We start from the raw sequence: 18,994 nt of genomic DNA, 5'->3' as shown, positions 1-18,994 counted from the left end.
TAACTTGTTTTCAATCTGCTGTTAGTGCTTCAGAATCACCAGCGTTACTCAGGAATCAGAGTTAAAAACAACAACAGCAAAATTCTAGGGATGTAAACACCCTGATGCCCGGCTTTCATGCTGGTACGGTGGTAACGTGTGTATCTCTTACTACCGTGTCCCAGGTTCGAGTGTGAGCATATATGGAGCTGGTCATTTAACACCATCTTAACGTTGTGGTAAATGAAGAAGTATACTAGTGAAGTGCAGTGTTGGGGGTGGATGACAGCGCCTCAGTTATCAGGTTCAGAACTAACAGGTATTTTGGTCTCCCTTAGGTGTGTGTGGCGGGTCCTGCTGCTCTCCACACTGCTCGCTGCCCTCCTGGTAAGTACTGGTTATCTGTGTCCTGCTTCCCCACCTGTGTCCTGCCTACTCCCCACCTGTCCTCACTACCCCTCTTGTCCTGCCTACCCCCACGTGCCCTGCTTACCCCCACCTGTGCCTGCTTACCCCACCTGTGCCCTGCTTACCCCCACCTGTGCCATGCCTACCCCCACCTGTTTTCCCTAGCCCCACCTGTGTCCTGACTACCCCCACTTGTGCCTGCCTACCCAGACCTGTGCCTTGCCTACCCCACCTGTGTCCTGCCTACGACCTGTGTCCTGCCTACCCCCACTTATGTCGCCTACACCCACCTGTGTCCTGCCTACCGACCTGTCTGCCTACCCCCCTGTCTGCCTATCGACCTATGTCCTGCCTACCCCCAATTGTGTCCTGCCTACCCCCAATTGTGTCCTGCCCTCACCTGTGTCCTGCCGACCCCCACCGTCCTGCCGACCCCCCACCTGTGCCCTGCCTACCCCCACCTGTGTCCTGTCTACCCCTACCTGTGTCCTGCCTACCCCACTTGTCCTGCCTACTCACCCCCACCTGTGTCCTGCCTACCACGACCTGTGTCCTGCCTACCCCCACTTATGTCCTGCCTACACCCACCTGTGTCCTGCCTACCACGACCTGTGTCCTGCCTACCCCACCTGTGTCCTGCCTACCCCCACTTATGTCCTGCACACCCACCTGTGTCACCACGACCTGTGTCCTGCCTACCCCCCACTTATGTCCTGCACCACCTGTGTCCTGCCTACCGACCTGTGTCTACCCCCGTGTCCTGCCTATCACGACCTATGTCTACCCCCAATTGTGTCCTGCCTACCCTCACCTGTGTCCTGCCTACCGACCTGTGTCCTGCCACCCCCGGTGTCCTGCCTATCACGACCTATGTCACCTACCCCACCTGTGTCCTGCCTGCCCACTTGTGTCCTGCCAAACCCTCACCTGTGTCCTGCCGACCCCCACCTGTGTCCTGCCAGGCCCCCACCTGTGTCCTACCTACCCCCACCTGTGTCTTGCCTACCCCCACCTGTCTTGCCTACCCCCGACTTGTGCCTGCCGGCCCCACCTGTGTCGTGCCGACCCCACCTGTGTCCTGCCGACCCCCACCTGTGTCCTGCTTGCCCCCAATTGTGTCCTGCCGACCCCCACTGTGTCTGCCGACCCCCACCTGTGTCCTGCCGACCCCACCTGCGTCCTGCCACTACCGTCCTGCCGACCCCACTTGTGTCCTGCCTACCGACCTGTGTCCTGCCTTGCCACTTGTATCCTGCCTACCCCACCTGCCCTACCTACCCCCCCTGTGCCCTGCCTACCCCACCTGTGCCTGCCGACCCACCTGTGTCCTGCCTACCCCCACCTGTGTCCTGCCACCCCAATTGTCCTACCTACCCCCACCTGTGCCTGGACCCCCACCTGTGTCCTGCCTGCCCCCACCTGTGTCTGCCTACCCCAATTGTGTCCTGCCATTCCCCCACCTGCGTCCTGACCCCCACTGTGTCCTGCCTACCCCCCACCTGTGTCCTACCTACCCTCACCTGTGTCCTGCCGACCCCACCTGTGCCCTGCCTACCCCCACCTGTGTCCTGCCTGCCCCCACCTGTGTCCCACCTACCCTCACCTGTGTCCTGCTGACCCCCACCTGCGTCCTGCCAGGCCCCCACCTGTGTCCTGCCGACCCCCCACCTGCGTCCTGCCGACCCCCACCTGTGCCCTGCCTACCCCCCACCTGTGTCCTGCCTACCCCAATTGTCTGGACCCCACCTGTGTCCTGCCCTTCCTTGTCTTGCCTACCCCAATTGTCTGCCGACCCCCACCTGCCGACCCCCACCTGTGTCCTGCCTACCCCCACCTGTGTCCTACCTACCCTCACCTGTCCTGCCGACCCCCCACCTGTCCTGCCTACCCCACCTGTGTCCTGCCTACCCCCCACCTGTGTCCTACCTACCCTCACCTGTGTCCTGCTTACCTGCGTCTGCCGACCCCACCTGTGTCCTGCCACCACGTCCTGCCGACCCCACCTGTGCCCTGCCTGCCCCCACCACCTGTGTCCTGCCTACCCCCACCTGTGTCCTGCCCCACCGCTACCCTCACCTGTGTCCCGCCCCCACCCCTGCCGACCCCACCTGTGTCCTGCCTACCCCCACCTGTGTCCTGCCTACCCCCAATCCCCCCACCTGTGCCCTACCCCACCTGTTCCTACCCCCTGTGTCCTCCCCACCTGTCTGCCCCACCGTCTCGACCCCCACCTGTGTCCTGTCCCCCACACTGTGTCCTGCCGACCCCCACCTGTGCCTGCCTACCCCACCTGTGTCCTGCCCCCCACCTGTGTCCCTGCACCACCCTCACCTGTGTCCTGTGACCCCCACCTGCGTCTGCCGACCCCACCTGTGTCCTGCCGACCCCCACCTGCGTCCTGCCGACCCCCACCTGTGTCTGCCGACCCCCCACCTGTGCCTGCCGACCCCCACCTGTGTCGTCTGACCCCACCTATGCCCTGCCTACCCCCACCTGTGTCCTGCCATTACACCTGTGTCCTGCCGACCCTCACCTGTGTCCTGCCGACCCTCACCTGTGTCCCTGCCGACCCCCACCTGTCCTGCCGACCCCACCTGTGTCCTGCCGGCCACCTGTGTCCCCCACCTGTGCCCTGCCGACCCCCACCTGTGTCCTGCCCCACCTGTGTCCTGCCAGGCCCTCACCTGTGTCCCCCCATGCCTAGCCCCCACCTGTGTCCTGCCACCCCACCTGGTCGCTCACCTGCTGCGACCCCCACCTGTGTCTGCCGACCCTCACCTGTGTCCTGCTGACACCCACCTGTGCCCTGCCGACCCCCACCTGTGTCCTGCCGACCCCCACCTGCGTCCTGCCGACCCCACCTGTGTCCTGCTGACCCCACCTGCCTGCCACCCCCACCTGTGTCCTGCCGACCCCCACCTGTGCCCTGCCGACCCCCACCTGTGTCCTGCCGACCCCCACCTGCGTCTGCCGGCCCCCACCTGCGTCCTGCCGACCCCCACCTGTGCCCTGCCTACCCCCACCTGTGTCCTGCCTACCCCCACCTGTGTCCTGCCGACCCTCACCTGTGTCCTGCCGACCCTCACCTGTGTCCTGCCTACCCCACCTGTCCCTGCCGACCCCCCACCTGTGTCTGCGACCCCCACCTGTGTCCTGCTGACCCCACCTGAGCCCTGCTGACCCCACCTGTGTCTGCCTAACCCCCACCTGTGCCCTGCCGACCCCCACCTGTGCCCTGCCTACCCCCACCTGTGTCCTGCCCCACCTGCGTCCTGCCGACCCCCACCTGTGTCCTGCCGACCCCCACCTGCGTCCTGCCGACCCCCACCTGTGTCCTGCGACCCCCCACCTGCCCTGCCGACCCCCACCTGTGTCCTGCCTGACCCCACCTGTGCCCTGCCTACCCCACCTGTGTCCTGCCGACCCCCACCTGTGTCCTGCCTACCCCCACCTGTGTCCTGCCGACCCCACCTGTGTCCACCGACCCCACCTGTGTCCGCCCCACCTGCCGACCCCCCACCTGTGTCCTGTGGCCCCACCTGTGTCCCTTCTCCCCACCTGTGTCCTGCCGACCCCCACCTGTGCCCTGCCTACCCCCACCTGTGTCCTGCCGACCCCACCTGTGTCCTGCCTACCCCACCTGTGTCCCAAGCCCCCACCTGTCCTGCCACCTCACCTGTCCTGCCTCCCCCCACCTGTGTCACCTACCCTCACCTGTCCGCCTGCACCCCCCACCGTCCTGCCGACCCCCCACCTGTGTCACCGACCCCCAACCTTGTCCTGCCTACCATACTGTGTCACTGCCTACACACTGTGTCTGCCTACCCCCAACCTGTGTCCTGCCTGCCCCCACCTCTCATGACCTCCTCCTCCACTCCTGCCTCCTCCTCTGCCTCCCCTCCCTCCTGCCTCCCCTCCCTCTGCCTCCTCTACTCCTGCCTCCCCTCTTCTCCCTGCCTCTCCCTCTACTCCTGCCTCCCCTCTGCTTCTGCCTCCCCTCTCACTCCTGCCTCCCTCCTCCTGCCTCCCCTCCACTCCTACCTCCCCCTCACTCCTGCCTCCCTCGCTCTTGCCCCCTCCTCCTGCCCCCCTCCACTCCTGCCTCCCCTCCACTACCTGCCTCCCCTCCCTCCCCTGCCTCCTCCACTCCTGCCTCCCCCTCCACTCCTGCCTCCCCTCCACCTGCCTCCCCTCCTCCTGCCTCCTCTACTCCTGCCTCCCCTCCACTCCTGCCTCTCCTCCACTCCTGCCTCCCCTCCCTCTGCCTCCCCCTCCCTCCTGCCTCTCCTTCACTCCTGCCTCCTCCACTCCTGCCTCCCCTCTCTCCTGCCTCCCCTCCCTCCTGCCTCCCCCTCCCTCCTGCCTCTCCCTCTACTCCTGCCTCCCCCTCCCACTCCCTCCCCCCTCTCCTCTGCCTCCCCCCTCTCTCCCACCTCCCCCCTCCACTCTGCCTCTCCCTCCTCCTGCCTCTCCCCCCTCCACTCCTGCCTCCCCTCACTCCTGCCTCTCCCCACTGCCTCCCCCTCACTCCCTGCCTCCCCTCACTCCTGCCTCCCCTCACTCCTGCCTCCCCCCTCACTCCTGCCTCCCCTCCTCCTGCCTCCCCTCCTCCTGCCTCTCTCTCCCTCCTGCCTCCCCTCCACTCCTGCCTCCTCTGCTCCTGCCTCCTCCATCTGCCTCCCCTCCTCCTGCCTCCCCTCCCTGCCTCCCCTCCTCCTGCCTCCCCTCCACTGCCTCCCCTCCCACTCTGCCTCTCTATCACTCCTGCTCCCCTCCACTCCTGCCTCCCTCTGCTCCTGCCCATCCCTCCTCAGCCTCCCCTCCCTCCTGCCTGCCCCTTCCTCATGCCTCCCCCCTCCCCTGCCCTCTCCTCCACTCCTGCCCATCCCTCCACTCCTGCCTCCCCTCCCTCCTGCCTCCCCTCCCTCCTGCCTCCTCCTCCCTCCTGCCTCTCCCTCTACTGCCTCCCCTCCACTCCTGCCTCCCCCTCCACTCCTGCCTCTCCTCCCTCCCTCCTGCCATCCCTCCACTCCGGCCTCCCCCCTCCACTCCTGCCTGTCCCTTCACTCCTGCCTCCCCCTCGCCCTCCCACCTCCTTCCTCCTCCTGACCCTCTGCCTACTCTCCCCACCCCTATCCCCCCCTCACTCCCCTCACCTACCTCCCCCTTACTCTACCCCCTCACCCCTCACACCCCTCTCCCCACCCCCTAACCTCACCCTCCACACCTACCTCCCTCTCACCTCTCTACCACCCTCACACCTGCCTTCCCCTCACCCCGACCCCCCTCACCCTCACACAACTCGCCCTCACCCCTACCCCTCTCCCCTCACCCTCTCTCCCTCCTAACACGTACACCTCACCCTCCACACCTACCTCCCCCCTCCCCCCGACCCCCCTCACCCCTCCACACCCTACCTCCTCCTCACCCCCGACCCCCCCCTCACCTCACACCTGCCTCTCTCCCACCACCCTATCCCCTCACCCCTCACACTTGCCTTCCCCTCACCCCCGACCCCTCACCCTCACCTCTCCCTCCCTCACCCTACCCCTCTCCACCTCCCTCTCTCTCTCTCTAACACATGCATCCCCCTCCACACCGCGAATCTCGTATGAAAGGGGTCAACCTAGACAGGTACCCATTATGCTTATAGTCGAGTCTCCCCACTATAGATTATAGGACCTGACTTCCCTCTATGGGTAGCAGGGACTTTACCCACCTACTATAACATACACGCTCCCTCTACCTCTATAATGACTCACTTTAGAATGGTTCGAAGGATCAGAGGTATAATTCATGAGTGGAAATACACTCATTACGGTGTGAAAGGGAAGGATTTGGTAGTATCTGGTAGTGTGTGTGTGTGTGTGTGTGTGTGTGTGTGTGTGTGTGTGTGTGTGTGTGTGTGTGTGTGTGTGTGTGTGTGTGTGTGTGTGTGCGTGTGTGTGTGTATGTGTGTGTGTGTGTGTGTGTGTGTGTGTGTGTGTGTGTGTTTGTGTGTGTGTGTGTGTGTGCGCACATGCACACATCTTGGTGTAATACGTCTAGTGTGGCAGCATTATAATAATAATATATATAATAATTAACGGTTTTATTGAAAGAGCGGCAGCCAGAAGGCTGAAAATATACAGTTATATTTGGGGAATGGGTTACGAATTACAAATAATATACAAGTGACATAAGTGACACAAATAAGACATATAGTAACTTAGATGGGGATCAGCTCAAACTACAGTTCATTTCAACATAGTGACAGTGTAGGGAGCAGTGTTTACTGGGAGTATATACTGATTTATTACATGTTATTGATAATTTTTACAATGGACTGGGCTGTTCTTATAGCGTCAGTTCGTGCACGTATGGGCTGGATGGGTTGTGGTGTCGAACAGCAATTCTCGGACAGGGGATCTCAGGTGGTAGTAGGGGCAGTGTCGGGGATAGTGTAAGCTTCTTCCAAATTTGCAGATGAGGCCGTGGTGATGGTCAATGAGAGTCGAAAGGGTCAATGTGTTGAGCCTTCTTGATATGTGGTGTAGGAAGGGAAGAAAATCTGCATACCCTCTTTTGCACTTTTTCTAGGTGTTTACGTTGTGTGGCATTTGAAGATAATAGTGGGGGAGGCATAGGTGAGCTTAGGAAGTATGAATGTTGTATATACACTGAGGAGCTCGTGTGCGGGAACTCCAGGGACTTGATCAGCGGAGGAGGTGGAGACGGAAACTGGAGGATTGACAACTTCACTGACGTGTGGTTTTCCAATTTAGTTTGTTGTCTATGGTGACGCCGAGGGCTTCGTGGAATCTACAACCTGGAGTGTGTTCGGACCTAGGGTAATGGAGGAGGTGGGACAATGTCGGAGGAGAGGTTGATGTGCATAACCATGGTCTTGGTATGGTTGATGGTGACATATGGTGGCCCAGTTTGGAGACTGTTCAATAAATCCTGAAGGGCGGTATAGTTGGGAGCAGAATTGTTGACGCTGATCCCAATGGGTGAGTCGTCGACATATTTCAGCGACGGGTTTCTCTTAGGGCATCATTGATGAGCATAAGGAAGCAGAGTGGTCCCATCTTGGTGCCTTGGGGACGCAGGTGAGTGACTGAAGGTGGAGACAGCCCTCGAAGCGTACAGCTTGGCGTCGGTCACTGAGGAAGTCTTGTAGCCATGATGAGATTTCTCAAGCGAGTCAAAAAGCTTTGTTTATGATTATATTGTGGTCGACTAGGTCGAACGCTTTAGTGAAATCAACGAAGGCGACAGCTACAGACGTTTTCGTTTCTCGAGATGGCGGTATATGTAATCGAGAAAGCTGACAAGACAGTGAGTGGTGGAGGAAGTTTTCATGTTGCCAAATTAGGGTCTACGACTCCCGTATCAGCATAAGCCCTGTCAAACCAAAACTTTCAGAATTAGGCTGGGTATTGGGGTGATTGCAATAGGTCGTAGTGGTTTAGGATTGTGGGCTGGTTGACTTGGGCACTGGTGATACTAAAGATCTTCCAGTCAGCTGGGCATCTGGCTTGACTGAGAGAAGCATTGATGATGGAGCAGGGGGTTTAGCAAAGCTCGGGAGAACTTGAACAGTTTCATTGGTAAGTCAATGGGGGTGAGCGTTTAATTTTAGTTTGTCCAGGCGTTAAGATGCAAGTAGTGTTTGCTTTCTCTCGCTTTCTGCTACCGCTGCTGGCTAGCCCTTGAGGCGAACAGGGAAGCAACTTGCGTAAGTCTTCCCCTGCCAGTACACAGCCTCTTCACCATCAAAACTCCTGCTGTGCCTCCTCGAAGCAACACACGGTAACTGGGTGCCTCGTGGGCCCAGGCTAGACCAGCAGGGGATCTAGGAGTAGCAGTGGGCTCCAGAGGGATGGCGCATAGGCCCACTGGCATGTGGACACGTCCTGGAGCCTACTAACCACTGCCCCACTGCCTTGCGGATTAACCTTGGTAGGTATAAAGCTACAGGAGTAAACCCGAACGAAAAATCTTCGGTGGAGCCCCGCATCAGGCAGAAATGCTTTCAGAGCTCCAAGAAGACCCCAACGACAGTACAGACGGAAGAAGGGACCACCATAGGAACCCAACGGCTACACTGGCGGACAAAGGAAATGCATGATGGAAAGACTACTAAGGCGAAACCCAACAAACTGGGCTATCGGCAGTCAGTATCACTCTCTCTCTCCCCAGTCGTTGCAACACTTGCACCACTGGATCAGGAAAAGGGAGAGCCAAGATGTGTGGTGTGGTTGGAGTCTGCGCTCCTGCCTCACCACATAAATCAACTCATGCGCAGCCATCATCCAGCTCATCATACCTCTAATCATCATCAAAACCCCAATATCCCCAAAAGTCCTACGGCGATGGACGAGTGGCGACGGGGACAGGCAGAGATGACTGCTGGGAGTCTCTAGTCACAACTGTGCAAATGCGCGGCACATATAAGATGGTCGTTTATGCACTGGGATTTAGGCAGCAGTGCAATCTGGTGCTGTCTGTGCGACTGAGCAGTCCTTTCGAGGAGCCACTTTGCTCACCCCACATGGGGAGGGGGCTAGAAAAGGTGCCCTAAACATTGTCTGCCTAAAAACCAACCTGACTGGGCAACCGCATCCAGTAAGGTCATCCTTATGCAGTCGAAAACACAATCATAGTCACAGATCATAAGAAACAAACTAAACCACCTCTTATGGTCGCTGCATGGAAGGTCAGGCCCCTTCTGGATACTGGCACAAATGAGCATCCTGAAAGAAGAACCACCTTTGTGCAAAAGAGCTGGCTAGGTATAACATCGACATGCAGCCATTAGTGAGTCCCAGCTGAATGAGGTCGACTCACAGAACGGGGGTCTGGCTATACCTTCTTCTGGAAGGGTAAGCCTGCAGCGGAGAAACCTCATTTATGGAGTTGGCTTTGCCACCCGCCAATGCATCCTGCATAGGCTAACTGAAATGCTTATTGGGATCAAAGGCGCCTCACGGCCCTACAGGTCCCACTGAATCACTCACGTCATGCTTTCTTCATCAGTGCATAAGGATGACGTCAAGGAGGCCTTTTATGCCGAATTTGATAGAGTGCTAACCCCTATCCCCAGAGAAGATAAGGTTGTGCTCCTTGCTGACATTTGGCAGGGAACCATAGGGAGAAATAGACTAGGCAAGTGTAATCCCAACGGCTTCACTTCTCAGCAAGTGTGCTGCACACAACCTCACTATCACCAATACGTTGTTAGGCAGGCTGACAAGTTCAAGGGTTTGTGGCAACACCCACGATCCAAACTCTGACATCTCATTGACTACATCATTGTCAGAGAAAGATATCGCCGAGATGTCTTCTTCACCCGAACCATGCATGGCTCAAACCACTGCGACACTGACCATCGGCTCATCAGAGCCAAGTCTTCACTTCACGTCGCCCTAAAATGGCAAAGGCAAGAAGCCTCCAGAATAGGTTTTAACACTAAGTGTCTGTAGGATCCAGCGGTAGCACATGCTTTCGAAGCAGCTCGAACATCGGCTGATAAACAACCCAAGTCCCAGTGCCAAATGGGGTATTCTCGACAATGTCATGACAAAAGCCTGCAGACAGACCGAAAGAATACACCACTACTGGTTTGATGAAAATGACCCGGCAAGGAATGTACTCGTCGATCATAAACGTGCTGCATTAACTGACTGGCAGAACAATCCTCAATCTCAGACCAAAGCTGATACTCCCAAGAAGAAAGTGGCAGCCCAGCAGAACTTCGCAATCTAAGAACTACTGGCTTAAAAATAAAGCATGTGAAACTCAAAAATTTGCTGACCAACACAAGGTGCTAAATTTTTCAATTCCACCAAAACATATTATGGAATCCAATCACTCGTGGCGCAACACCCCTCCGCTCATCCGACGGTAACTCCATAAATAAAGACAATGAAGGCCTCCTTCAGCGCTGGAAAGAGCACTACCATTCACTGCTCAACCGAAACACCGATGTGGATGTCTTGACTACCCAGCAGGTCCCTCAGCATCCAGAGCTGACTCACCTCAGCTATCCTCCATCCCTGGATGAGGTAGCTATTGCCATCAAACAGATGAAATATAACAAAGCCTCGGGGCCTGATGGAATCCCAGCCGAGGTGTATAAAGCAGGAGGACCTCTGCTTACCAGCCGTCTCCTCTTTCCTGAAGAATATATGGGAAAAGGGAGAAATCCCTAAGCTCTTAAAGACGCCTCCATCATCAATATTTATAAGAACAAGGGAGACCGGTCAGACTGTGGCAACTACCGCGGGATCTCGCTGCTATCCGTAGCTGGCAAGATTATACCCCGAGTCCTCCAAAACAGACTTCTTCCTGAGGTGGAAAACTTCCTTCCAGAATCTCAATGTGGCTTTAGATCATCACGTGACACCACTGACATAATCTTTGCTGCCTGCCAGATACAGGAAAAGTGATTTCACCGAACTAACTAAAGCTTCGACTCGGTCAACAGGGAAGCCCTCTGGTGGACCCTCAGCCGTTTTGGCTGCTCACCAAAATTCAATGCCATTGTGAGGCAACTCCACGATGGAATGAACGGCAGTAATGGTACCCAGTCTGATTTCTTCCCACCCCAAAAATGGTTAAACAAGGGTGTGTACTGGCATTAACTCTCTTTTCTATTTTCCTGGCTGCCTTCCTTACTCGTCCCAGTGCCACTTTACCCGGCGGGGTGGACATCGAGTACCGGATGAAGGGTCTTTTCAACATAAGACTACTCCAGGCAAGTACAAAGGTGTCGGCAGCTTCCATTACTGAACTTCAGTATGTGATGACCTCATTCTTGTTGTTCACACTGAACGCGACCTACAGGAGATCTGAACACCTACGCAGATGCGTATGCACACTTCGGCCTTGAGGTGAATGTACATAAGACTCCAGATTCTCTTTCAGTCTGCTCCTGGTTCAGTACCTCCACCATCCATCCACCTTAACGGTACTACCTCTCTATGTTACCCCTTTCAGTATCTCGCTCCCTGTCCACCGCCGCGGACATCGACAGAAGATTCAACATCGGATCAGATGTGCATCTCAAGCCTTGGTAGATTCGTACCCGTGTCTTCAGCCTTAGGGGCTGTTATCTACAAAGTTGCACGTATACCGAGCAGTGGTCCTCCCCACCCTGCTATGGCAGTGAGACATGGGTCACATACAGGAGACACCTCAAGGCATGAACAACTACGTTGGACTGTCATGTTACCCACATGGACGACAGTAGACTGCCAAAGAAGCTACTTTACAGTCACCTAACGAATAGAAGACGTAACACTGGCGGGCAACTGAAGAGGTATAAGGATAGTCTGAAGACAAACCCAGAAAAGTGCCAAATCGACCTGGGAGACGATCACTCCACACCATAACACTTGGTGGAGCACCACAAGAGAAGGTGTCAGTACCTTCGAATTAATCCGACTGCAAACCGAGGCAGACAACTGCCAACGCCGGAAAACTGCCACCGCCCCTCCCGCACTCGATGGAGCCCTCCACATGTTCAACATCTGTGAACGACTCTGCCGGTCTAGTATCGGCCTCTTTAGTCACCTTAAAACTCACCAACGAAGGTGACATCCCTAATAACTCATATCGTTGTATCATAGCTGGATGATCGTCATAATTGAGTGACAGCAAAGTAGTAGTGTCTGGTAGTATGTGTGTGTGTGTGTGTGTGTGTGTGTGTGTGTGTGTCTGGTGTGTGTGTGTCTGGTAGTGTGTGTGTGTGTGTGTGTGTGTGTCTGGTAGTGTGTGTGTCTGGTAGTGTGTGTGGGTCTGGTGTGTGTGTGTCTGGTGGTGTGTGTGTCTGGTGGTGTGTGTTCTGGTAGTGTGTGTGTCTGGTGGTGTGTCTGGTAGTGTGTGTCTGGTAGTGTGTGTCTGGTAGTGTGTGTGTCTGGTAGTGTGTGTGTATCTGGTGTGTGTGTGTATCTGGTAGTGTGTGTATCTGGTAGTGTGTGTGTCTGGTAGTGTGTGTATCTGGTAGTGTGGTGTCTGGTAGTGTGTGTGTCTGGTGGTGTGTGTCTGGTGGTGTGTGTGTGTCTGGTAGTGTGTCTGGTAGTGTGTGTGTCTGGTAGTGTGTGTGTCTGGTAGTGTGTGTGTCTGGTGTGTGTGTATCTGGTGTGTGTGTGTGTCTGGTGGTGTGTGTGTCTGGTAGTGTGTGTGTCTGGTGTGTGTGTATCTGGTGGTGTGTGTGTGTCTGGTGGTGTGTGTCTGGTAGTGTGTGTATCTGGTAGTGTGTGTGGTGTGTGTGTATCTGGTGTGTGTGTGTGTCTGGTGTGTGTGTGTGTCTGGTAGTGTGTGTCGTTGTGTGTGGTGTGTGTGTGTCTGGTAGTGTGTGTATCTGGTATGTGTGTATCTGGTGTGTGTGTGTGTCTGGTGGTGTGATCTGGTAGTGTGTGTATCTGGTAATTGTGTGTGTCTGGTAGTGTGTGTGTCTGGTAGTGTGTGTGTCTGGTGTGTGTGTGTCTGGTGGTGTGTGTCTGGTAGTGTGTGTGTCTGTTGGTGTGTGTCTGGTAGTGTGTGTCTGGTGGTGTGTGTGTGTCTGGTGAGTGTGTGTATCTGGTGGTGTGTGTGTCTGGTAGTGTGTGTCTGTAGTGTGTGTATCTGGTGGTGTGTGTTCGGTAGTGTGTGTGTCTGGTGGTGTGTGTATCTGGTAGTGTGTGTGTCTGGTGGTGTGTGTCTGGTGGTGTGTGTGTCTGGTAGTGTGTGTGTCTGGTGTGTGTGTCTGGTAGTGTGTGTCTGTGGTGTGTGTATCTGGTAGTGTGTGTATCTGGTAGTGTGTGTATCTGTGGTGTGTGTGTATCTGGTGGTGTGTGTGTCTGGTAGTGTGTGTGTCTGGTAGTGTGTGTCTGGTAGTGTGTGTATCTGGTGGTGTGTGTGTCTGGTGAGTGTATCTGTAGTGTGTGTGTTCTGGTGTGTGTGTATCTGGTGGTGTGTGTGTCTGGTGAGTGTGTGTCTGGTGTGTGTGTCTGGTGGTGTGTGTATCTGGTGTGTGTGTGTCTAGTGTGTGTATCTGGTAGTGTGTGTGTTCTGGTAGTGTGTGTATCTGGTAGTGTGTGTGTGTCTGGTAGTGTGTGTGTGTCTGGTAGTGTGTGTATCTGTGGTGTGTGTGTGTCTCTGGTGGTGTGTGTATCTGGTAGTGTGTGTGTGTCTGGTAGTGTGTGTATCTGGTAGTGTGTGTCTGGTAGTGTGTGTGTCTGGTGGTGTGTGTCTGGTAGTGTGTGTCTGGTAGTGTGTGTATCTGGTGTGTGTGTGTCTGTGGTGTGTGTATCTGGTGTGTGTGTCTGGTAGTGTGTGTATCTGGTGTGTGTGTGTCTGTTGGTGTGTGTGTGTCTGGTAGTGTGTGTATCTGGTGTTGTGTGTGTCTGGTAGTGTGTGTATCTGGTGGTGTGTGTGTATCTGGTAGTGTGTGTATCTGGTAGTGTGTGTATCTGGTAGTGTGTGTATGTGTCTGGTGTGTGTGTGTGTGTCTGGTGTGTGTGTGTCTGGTGGTGTGTGTGTGTGTGTCTGGTAGTGTGTGTATCTGGTGGTGTGTGTGTGTCTGGTAGTGTGTGTATCCTGTTGGTGTGTGTATCTGTGTGTGTGTATCTGGTGTGTGTGTGTGTCTGGTGTGTGTGTGTCTGGTGTTGTGTGTGTGTCTGGTAGTGTGTGTGTGTGTGTGTGTGTCTGGTAGTGTGTGTGTCTGGTGGTGTGTGTATCTGTGTGTGTGGTGTGTGTGTGTCTGGTGGTGTGTGTGTGTGTGTGTGTGTGTGTGTGTCTGGTGGTGTGTGTGTGTGTCTGGTGGTGTGTGTGTGTGTGTCTGGTAGTGTGTGTGTCTGGTAGTGTGTGTCTGGTGTGTGTGTGTGTGTGTGTGTCTGGTAGTGGTGTGTCTGGTAGTGTGTGGTCTGGGTGTGTGTGTCTGTAGTGTGTGTGTCTGGTGTGTGTGTGTATCTGGTAGTGTGTGTGTGTCTGGTGGTGTGTGTCTGGTATGTGTGTCTGGTAGTGTGTGTCTGGTAGTGTGTGTCTGGTGGTGTGTGTGTATCTGGTGGTGTGTGTATCTGGTGTGTGTGTGTCTGGTAGTGTGTGTATCTGGTGGTGTGTGTGTCTGGTAGTGTGTGTATCTGTGGTGTGTGTGTATCTGGTAGTGTGTGTTCTGGTGTTGAGTGTGTGTGTGTGTCTGGTAGTGTGTGTGTCTGGTAGTGTGTGTCTGGTGTTGTGTGTGTATCTGGTAGTGTGTGTGTCTGGTGGTGTGTATCTGGTAGTGTGTGTGTCTCTGGTGGTGTGTGTGTCTGGTGTGTGTGTGTGTATCTGGTAGTGTGTGTATCTGGTAGTGTGTGTCTGGTGAGTGTGTGTATCTGGTGGTGTGTGTGTATCTGGTGGTGTGTGTGTATCTGGTAGTGTGTGTGTGTCTGGTGGTGTGTGTATCTGGTAGTGTGTGTGTCTGGTGGTGTGTGTGTATGTGTCTGGTAGTGTGTGTGTGTGTGTCTGGTGGTGTGTCTGGTGGTGTGTGTGTGTGTGTGTCTGGTGGTGTGTGTCTGGTGGTGTGTGTGTGTCTGGTAGTGTGTGTGTGTATCTGGTGGTGTGTGTATCTGGTAGTGTGTGTATCTGGTGGTGTGTGTGTGTCTGGTGGTGTGTGTCTGGTATTGTGTGTCTGGTATTGTGTGTATCTGGTGGTGTGTGTGTCTGGTAGTGTGTGTGTCTGGTGGTGTGTGTGTCTGGTGGTGTGTGTGTGTGTCTGGTGGTGTGTGTGTCTGTAGTGTGTGTATCTGGTAGTGTGTGTGTCTGGTGTGTGTGTCTGGTGGTGTGTGTATCTGGTGGTGTGTGTATCTGGTAGTGTGTGTATCTGGTGGTGTGTGTGTGTGTGTCTGGTAGTGTGTGTGTCTGGTGGTGTGTGTGTCTGGTGGTGTGTGTGTGTGTCTGGTAGTGTTGTGTCTGGTAGTGTGTGTATCTGGTGGTGTGTGTGTCTGGTGGTGTGTGTGTGTGTCTGGTGGTGTGTTGTGTGTGTGTGTCTGGTAGTGTGTGTGTCTGGTGTGTGTGTGTGTGTGTCTGGTAGTGTGTGTGTCTGGTAGTGTGTGTGTCTGGTAGTGTGTGTATCTGGTAGTGTGTGTGTCTGGTGGTGTGTGTGTGTCTGGTGGTGTGCTGTGTGTGTGTCTGGTTGTGTGTGTGTCTGGTGGTGTGTGTGTGTGTCTGGTGGTGTGTGTCTGGTGGTGTGTGTGTGTCTGGTAGTGTGTGTGTCTGGTGGTGTGTGTGTGTGTCTGGTGTGTGTGTCTGTGGTGGTGTGTGTGTCTGGTGGTGTGTGTGTATCTGGTGGTGTGTGTGTCTGGTAGTGTGTGTCTGGTAGTGTGTGTGTGTCTGGTGGTGTGTGTGTCTGTGGTGTGTGTGTGTCTGGTAGTGTGTGTGTCTGTGGTGTGTGTGTCTGGTGTGTGTGTGTGTCTGGTGGTGTGTGTGTGTCTGGTAGTGTGTGTGTCTGGTGTAGTGTGTGTGTCTGGTGGTGTGTGTGTCTGGTAGTTGTGTCTGGTAGTGTGTGTGTCTGGTGGTGTGTGTGTGTGTGTCTGGTAGTGTGTGTGTCTGGTAGTGTGTGTCTGGTGGTGTGTGTGTGTGTGTCTGGTAGTGTGTGTCTGGTAGTGTGTGTGTCTGGTGGTGTGTGTTGTGTCTGGTAGTGTGTGTGTCTGGTGGTGTGTGTGTCTGGTGGTGTGTGTGTGTGTCTGGTGGTGTGTGTCTGGTAGTGTGTGTGTCTGGTGGTGTGTGTGTGTGTCTGGTGGTGTGTGTGTCTGGTGGTGTGTGTGTGTCTGGTGGTGTGTGTGTCTGGTGGTGTGTGTATCTGGTAGTGTGTGTGTCTGGTGGTGTGTGTGTGTGTGTGTCTGGTGGTGTGTGTGTGTGTGTCTGGTGGTGTGTGTGTCTGGTGGTGTGTGTGTGTGTGTGTCTGGTGGTGTGTGTGTCTGGTGGTGTGTGTGTCTGGTGGTGTGTGTCTGGTGGTGTGTGTGTCTGGTGGTGTGTGTGTCTGGTGGTGTGTGTGTGTGTCTGGTGGTGTGTGTGTCTGGTGGTGTGTGTCTGGTGGTGTGTGTGTCTGGTGGTGTGTGTGTGTGTCTGGTGGTGTGTGTGTCTGGTGGTGTGTGTGTGTCTGGTGGTGTGTGTGTCTGGTGGTGTGTGTGTGTCTGGTGGTGTGTGGTCTGGTAGTGTGTGTCTGGTGGTGTGTGTGTCTTGGTGGTGTGTGTGTCTGGTGGTGTGTGTGTGTCTGGTGGTGTGTGTATCTGGTGGTGTGTGTGTGTGTGTCTGGTGGTGTGTGTGTCTGGTGGTGTGTGTGTTCTGGTGGTGTGTGTGTGTCGTGTGTGTGTGTGTGTGTCTGGTGGTGTGTGTGTCTGGTGGTGTGTGTGTCTGGTGGTGTGTGTGTCTGGTGGTGTGTGTGTCTGGTGGTGTGTGTCTGGTGGTGTGTGTGTGTCTGGTGGTGTGTGTGTCTGGTGGTGTGTGTGTGTCTGGTGGTGTGTGTGTCTGGTGGTGTGTGTCTGTGGTGGTGTGTGTGTGTGTCTGGTGGTGTGTGTATCTGGTGGTGTGTGTGTGTCTGGTGGTGTGTGTGTGTGTGTCTGGTGGTGTGTGTGTCTGGTGGTGTGTGTGTGTCTGGTAGTGTGTGTGTGTCTGGTGGTGTGTGTGTCTGGTGGTGTGTGTATGTGTCTGGTGGTGTGTGTGTGTGTGTGTCTGGTGGTGTGTGTGTCTGGTGGTGTGTGTGTGTGTCTGGTGGTGTGTGTGTGTGTCTGGTGGTGTGTGTGTCGTGGTGTGTGTGTGTGTCTGGTGGTGTGTGTGTGTGTCTGGTGGTGTGTGTGTGTCTGGTGGTGTGTGTGTCTGGTGGTGTGTGTATGTGTGTCTGGTGGTGTGTGTGTGTGTCTGGTGGTGTGTGTGTGTCTGGTGGTGTGTGTGTGTGTCTGGTGGTGTGTGTGTGTGTGTCTGGTGGTGTGTGTGTGTGTGTCTGGTGGTGTGTGTGTGTGTGTCTGGTGGTGTGTGTGTGTGTCTGGTAGTGTGTGTGTGTGTGTGTCTGGTAGTGTGTGTGTGTGTGTCTAGTGGTGTGTGTCTGGTAGTGTGTGTGTCTGGTAGTGTGTGTGTGTGTCTGGTAGTGTGTGTGTGTGTCTGGTGGTGTGTGTGTGTATGTGTCTGGTGGTGTGTGTGTGTCTGGTAGTGTGTGTGTGTGTCTGGTGTGTGTGTGTGTGTGTGTGTCTCTGGTGTGTGTGTCTGGTGGTGTGTGTGTCTGGTGGTGTGTGTGTGTCTGGTGGTGTGTGTGTGTCTGGTGGTGTGTGTGTGTGTGTGTCTGGTAGTGTGTGTGTCTGGTGGTGTGTGTGTGTCTGGTAGTGTGTGTGTCTGGTGGTGTGTGTGTCTGGTAGTGTGTGTGTTCTGGTAGTGTGTGTCTGGTGGTGTGTGTGTGGTGGTGTGTGTGTCTGGTAGTGTGTGTGTCTGGTGGTGTGTGTGGTGGTGTGTGTATCTGGTGGTGTGTGTGTCTGGTGGTGTGTGTGTCTGGTGGTGTGTGTGTCTGGTGGTGTGTGTGTGTCTGGTAGGTGTGTGTGTGTATCTGGTGGTGTGTGTGTGTGTGTCTGGTGGTGTGTGTGTCTGGTGGTGTGTGTATCTGGTGGTGTGTGTGTGTCTGGTGGTGTGTGTGTGTGTGTCTGGTGGTGGTGTGTGTGTCTGGTGGTGTGTGTGTCTGGTAGTGTGTGTGTCTGGTGGTGTGTGTGTCTGGTGGTGTGTGTCTGGTGGTGTGTGTGTCTGGTGGTGTGTGTGTCTGGTGGTGTGTGTGTGTCTGGTGGTGTGTGTGTCTGGTGGTGTGTGTGTCTGGTGGTGTGTGTGTGTGTCGTGGTGTGTGTGTGTATCTGGTGGTGTGTGTGTGTGTCTGGTGGTGTGTGTGTCTGGTGGTGTGTGTGTGTGTCTGGTGTGGTGTGTGTGTCTGTTGGTGTGTGTGTCTGGTGGTGTGTGTGTGTGTCTGGTAGTGTGTGTGTGTGTGTGTCTGGTAGTGTGTGTGTGTCTGGTGGTGTGTGTGTGTGTGTCTGGTGGTGTGTGTGTGTGTGTCTGGTGGTGTGTGTGTCGTGGTGTGTGTGTGTGTCTGGTGGTGTGTGTGTGTGTCTGGTGGGTGTGTGTGTCTGGTGGTGTGTGTGTCTGGTAGTGTGTGTGTGTGTGTCTGGTGGTGTGTGTGTGTGTCTGGTGGTGTGTGTGTGTGTCTGGTGATGTGTGTGTGTGTGTCTGGTGTGTGTGTGTGTGTGTGTGTCTGGTGGTGTGTGTGTGTGTGTTGTGTGTGTGTGTGTGTGTGTCTGTGGTGTGTGTGTGTGTGTCTGGTGGTGTGTGTGTGTGTGTCTGGTGGGTGTGTGTGTGTGTGTCTGGTGGTGTGTGTGTCTGGTGGTGTGTGTGTCTGGTGAGTGTGTGTATGTGTCTGGTAGTGTGTGTGTGTGTCTGGTGGTGTGTGTGTGTGTGTCTGGTGGTGTGTGTGTGTCTGGTAGTGTGTATGTGTCTGGTGAGTGTGTGTGTGTGTGTTCTGTGGTGTGTGTGTGTCTGGTGGTGTGTGTGTCTGGTGGTGTGTGTGTGTCTGGTGGTGTGTGTGTCTGGTGGTGTGTGTGTGTGTCTGGTGGTGTGTGTGTCTGGTGGTGTG

General features: G+C 55.2%; 1 protein-coding gene across 10 annotated transcripts in view; it reads left to right on the top strand.

Annotated features, from left to right (window-relative positions):
* Window positions 1-18,994, top strand: part of LOC121876639 (papilin-like) — a 267,725-nt gene that overhangs the window by 16,326 nt on the left and 232,405 nt on the right. For all 10 annotated transcript variants that reach the window (XM_042381925.1, XM_042381926.1, XM_042381924.1 and 7 more), the window contains exon 2: window positions 318-366. In XM_042381925.1, coding sequence (XP_042237859.1) covers window positions 318-366 — 49 coding nt within the window. The remainder of the gene's footprint in view (window positions 1-317; window positions 367-18,994) is intronic.

This window comes from Homarus americanus, unplaced genomic scaffold (assembly GCF_018991925.1).
Source record: "Homarus americanus isolate GMGI-L3 unplaced genomic scaffold, GMGI_Hamer_2.0 scaffold28, whole genome shotgun sequence".
NCBI classification, from domain to species: domain Eukaryota; kingdom Metazoa; phylum Arthropoda; class Malacostraca; order Decapoda; family Nephropidae; genus Homarus; species Homarus americanus.
Note: the sequence above shows the minus strand (reverse complement) of the source record. Positions and strands in the feature narration are given on the sequence as shown.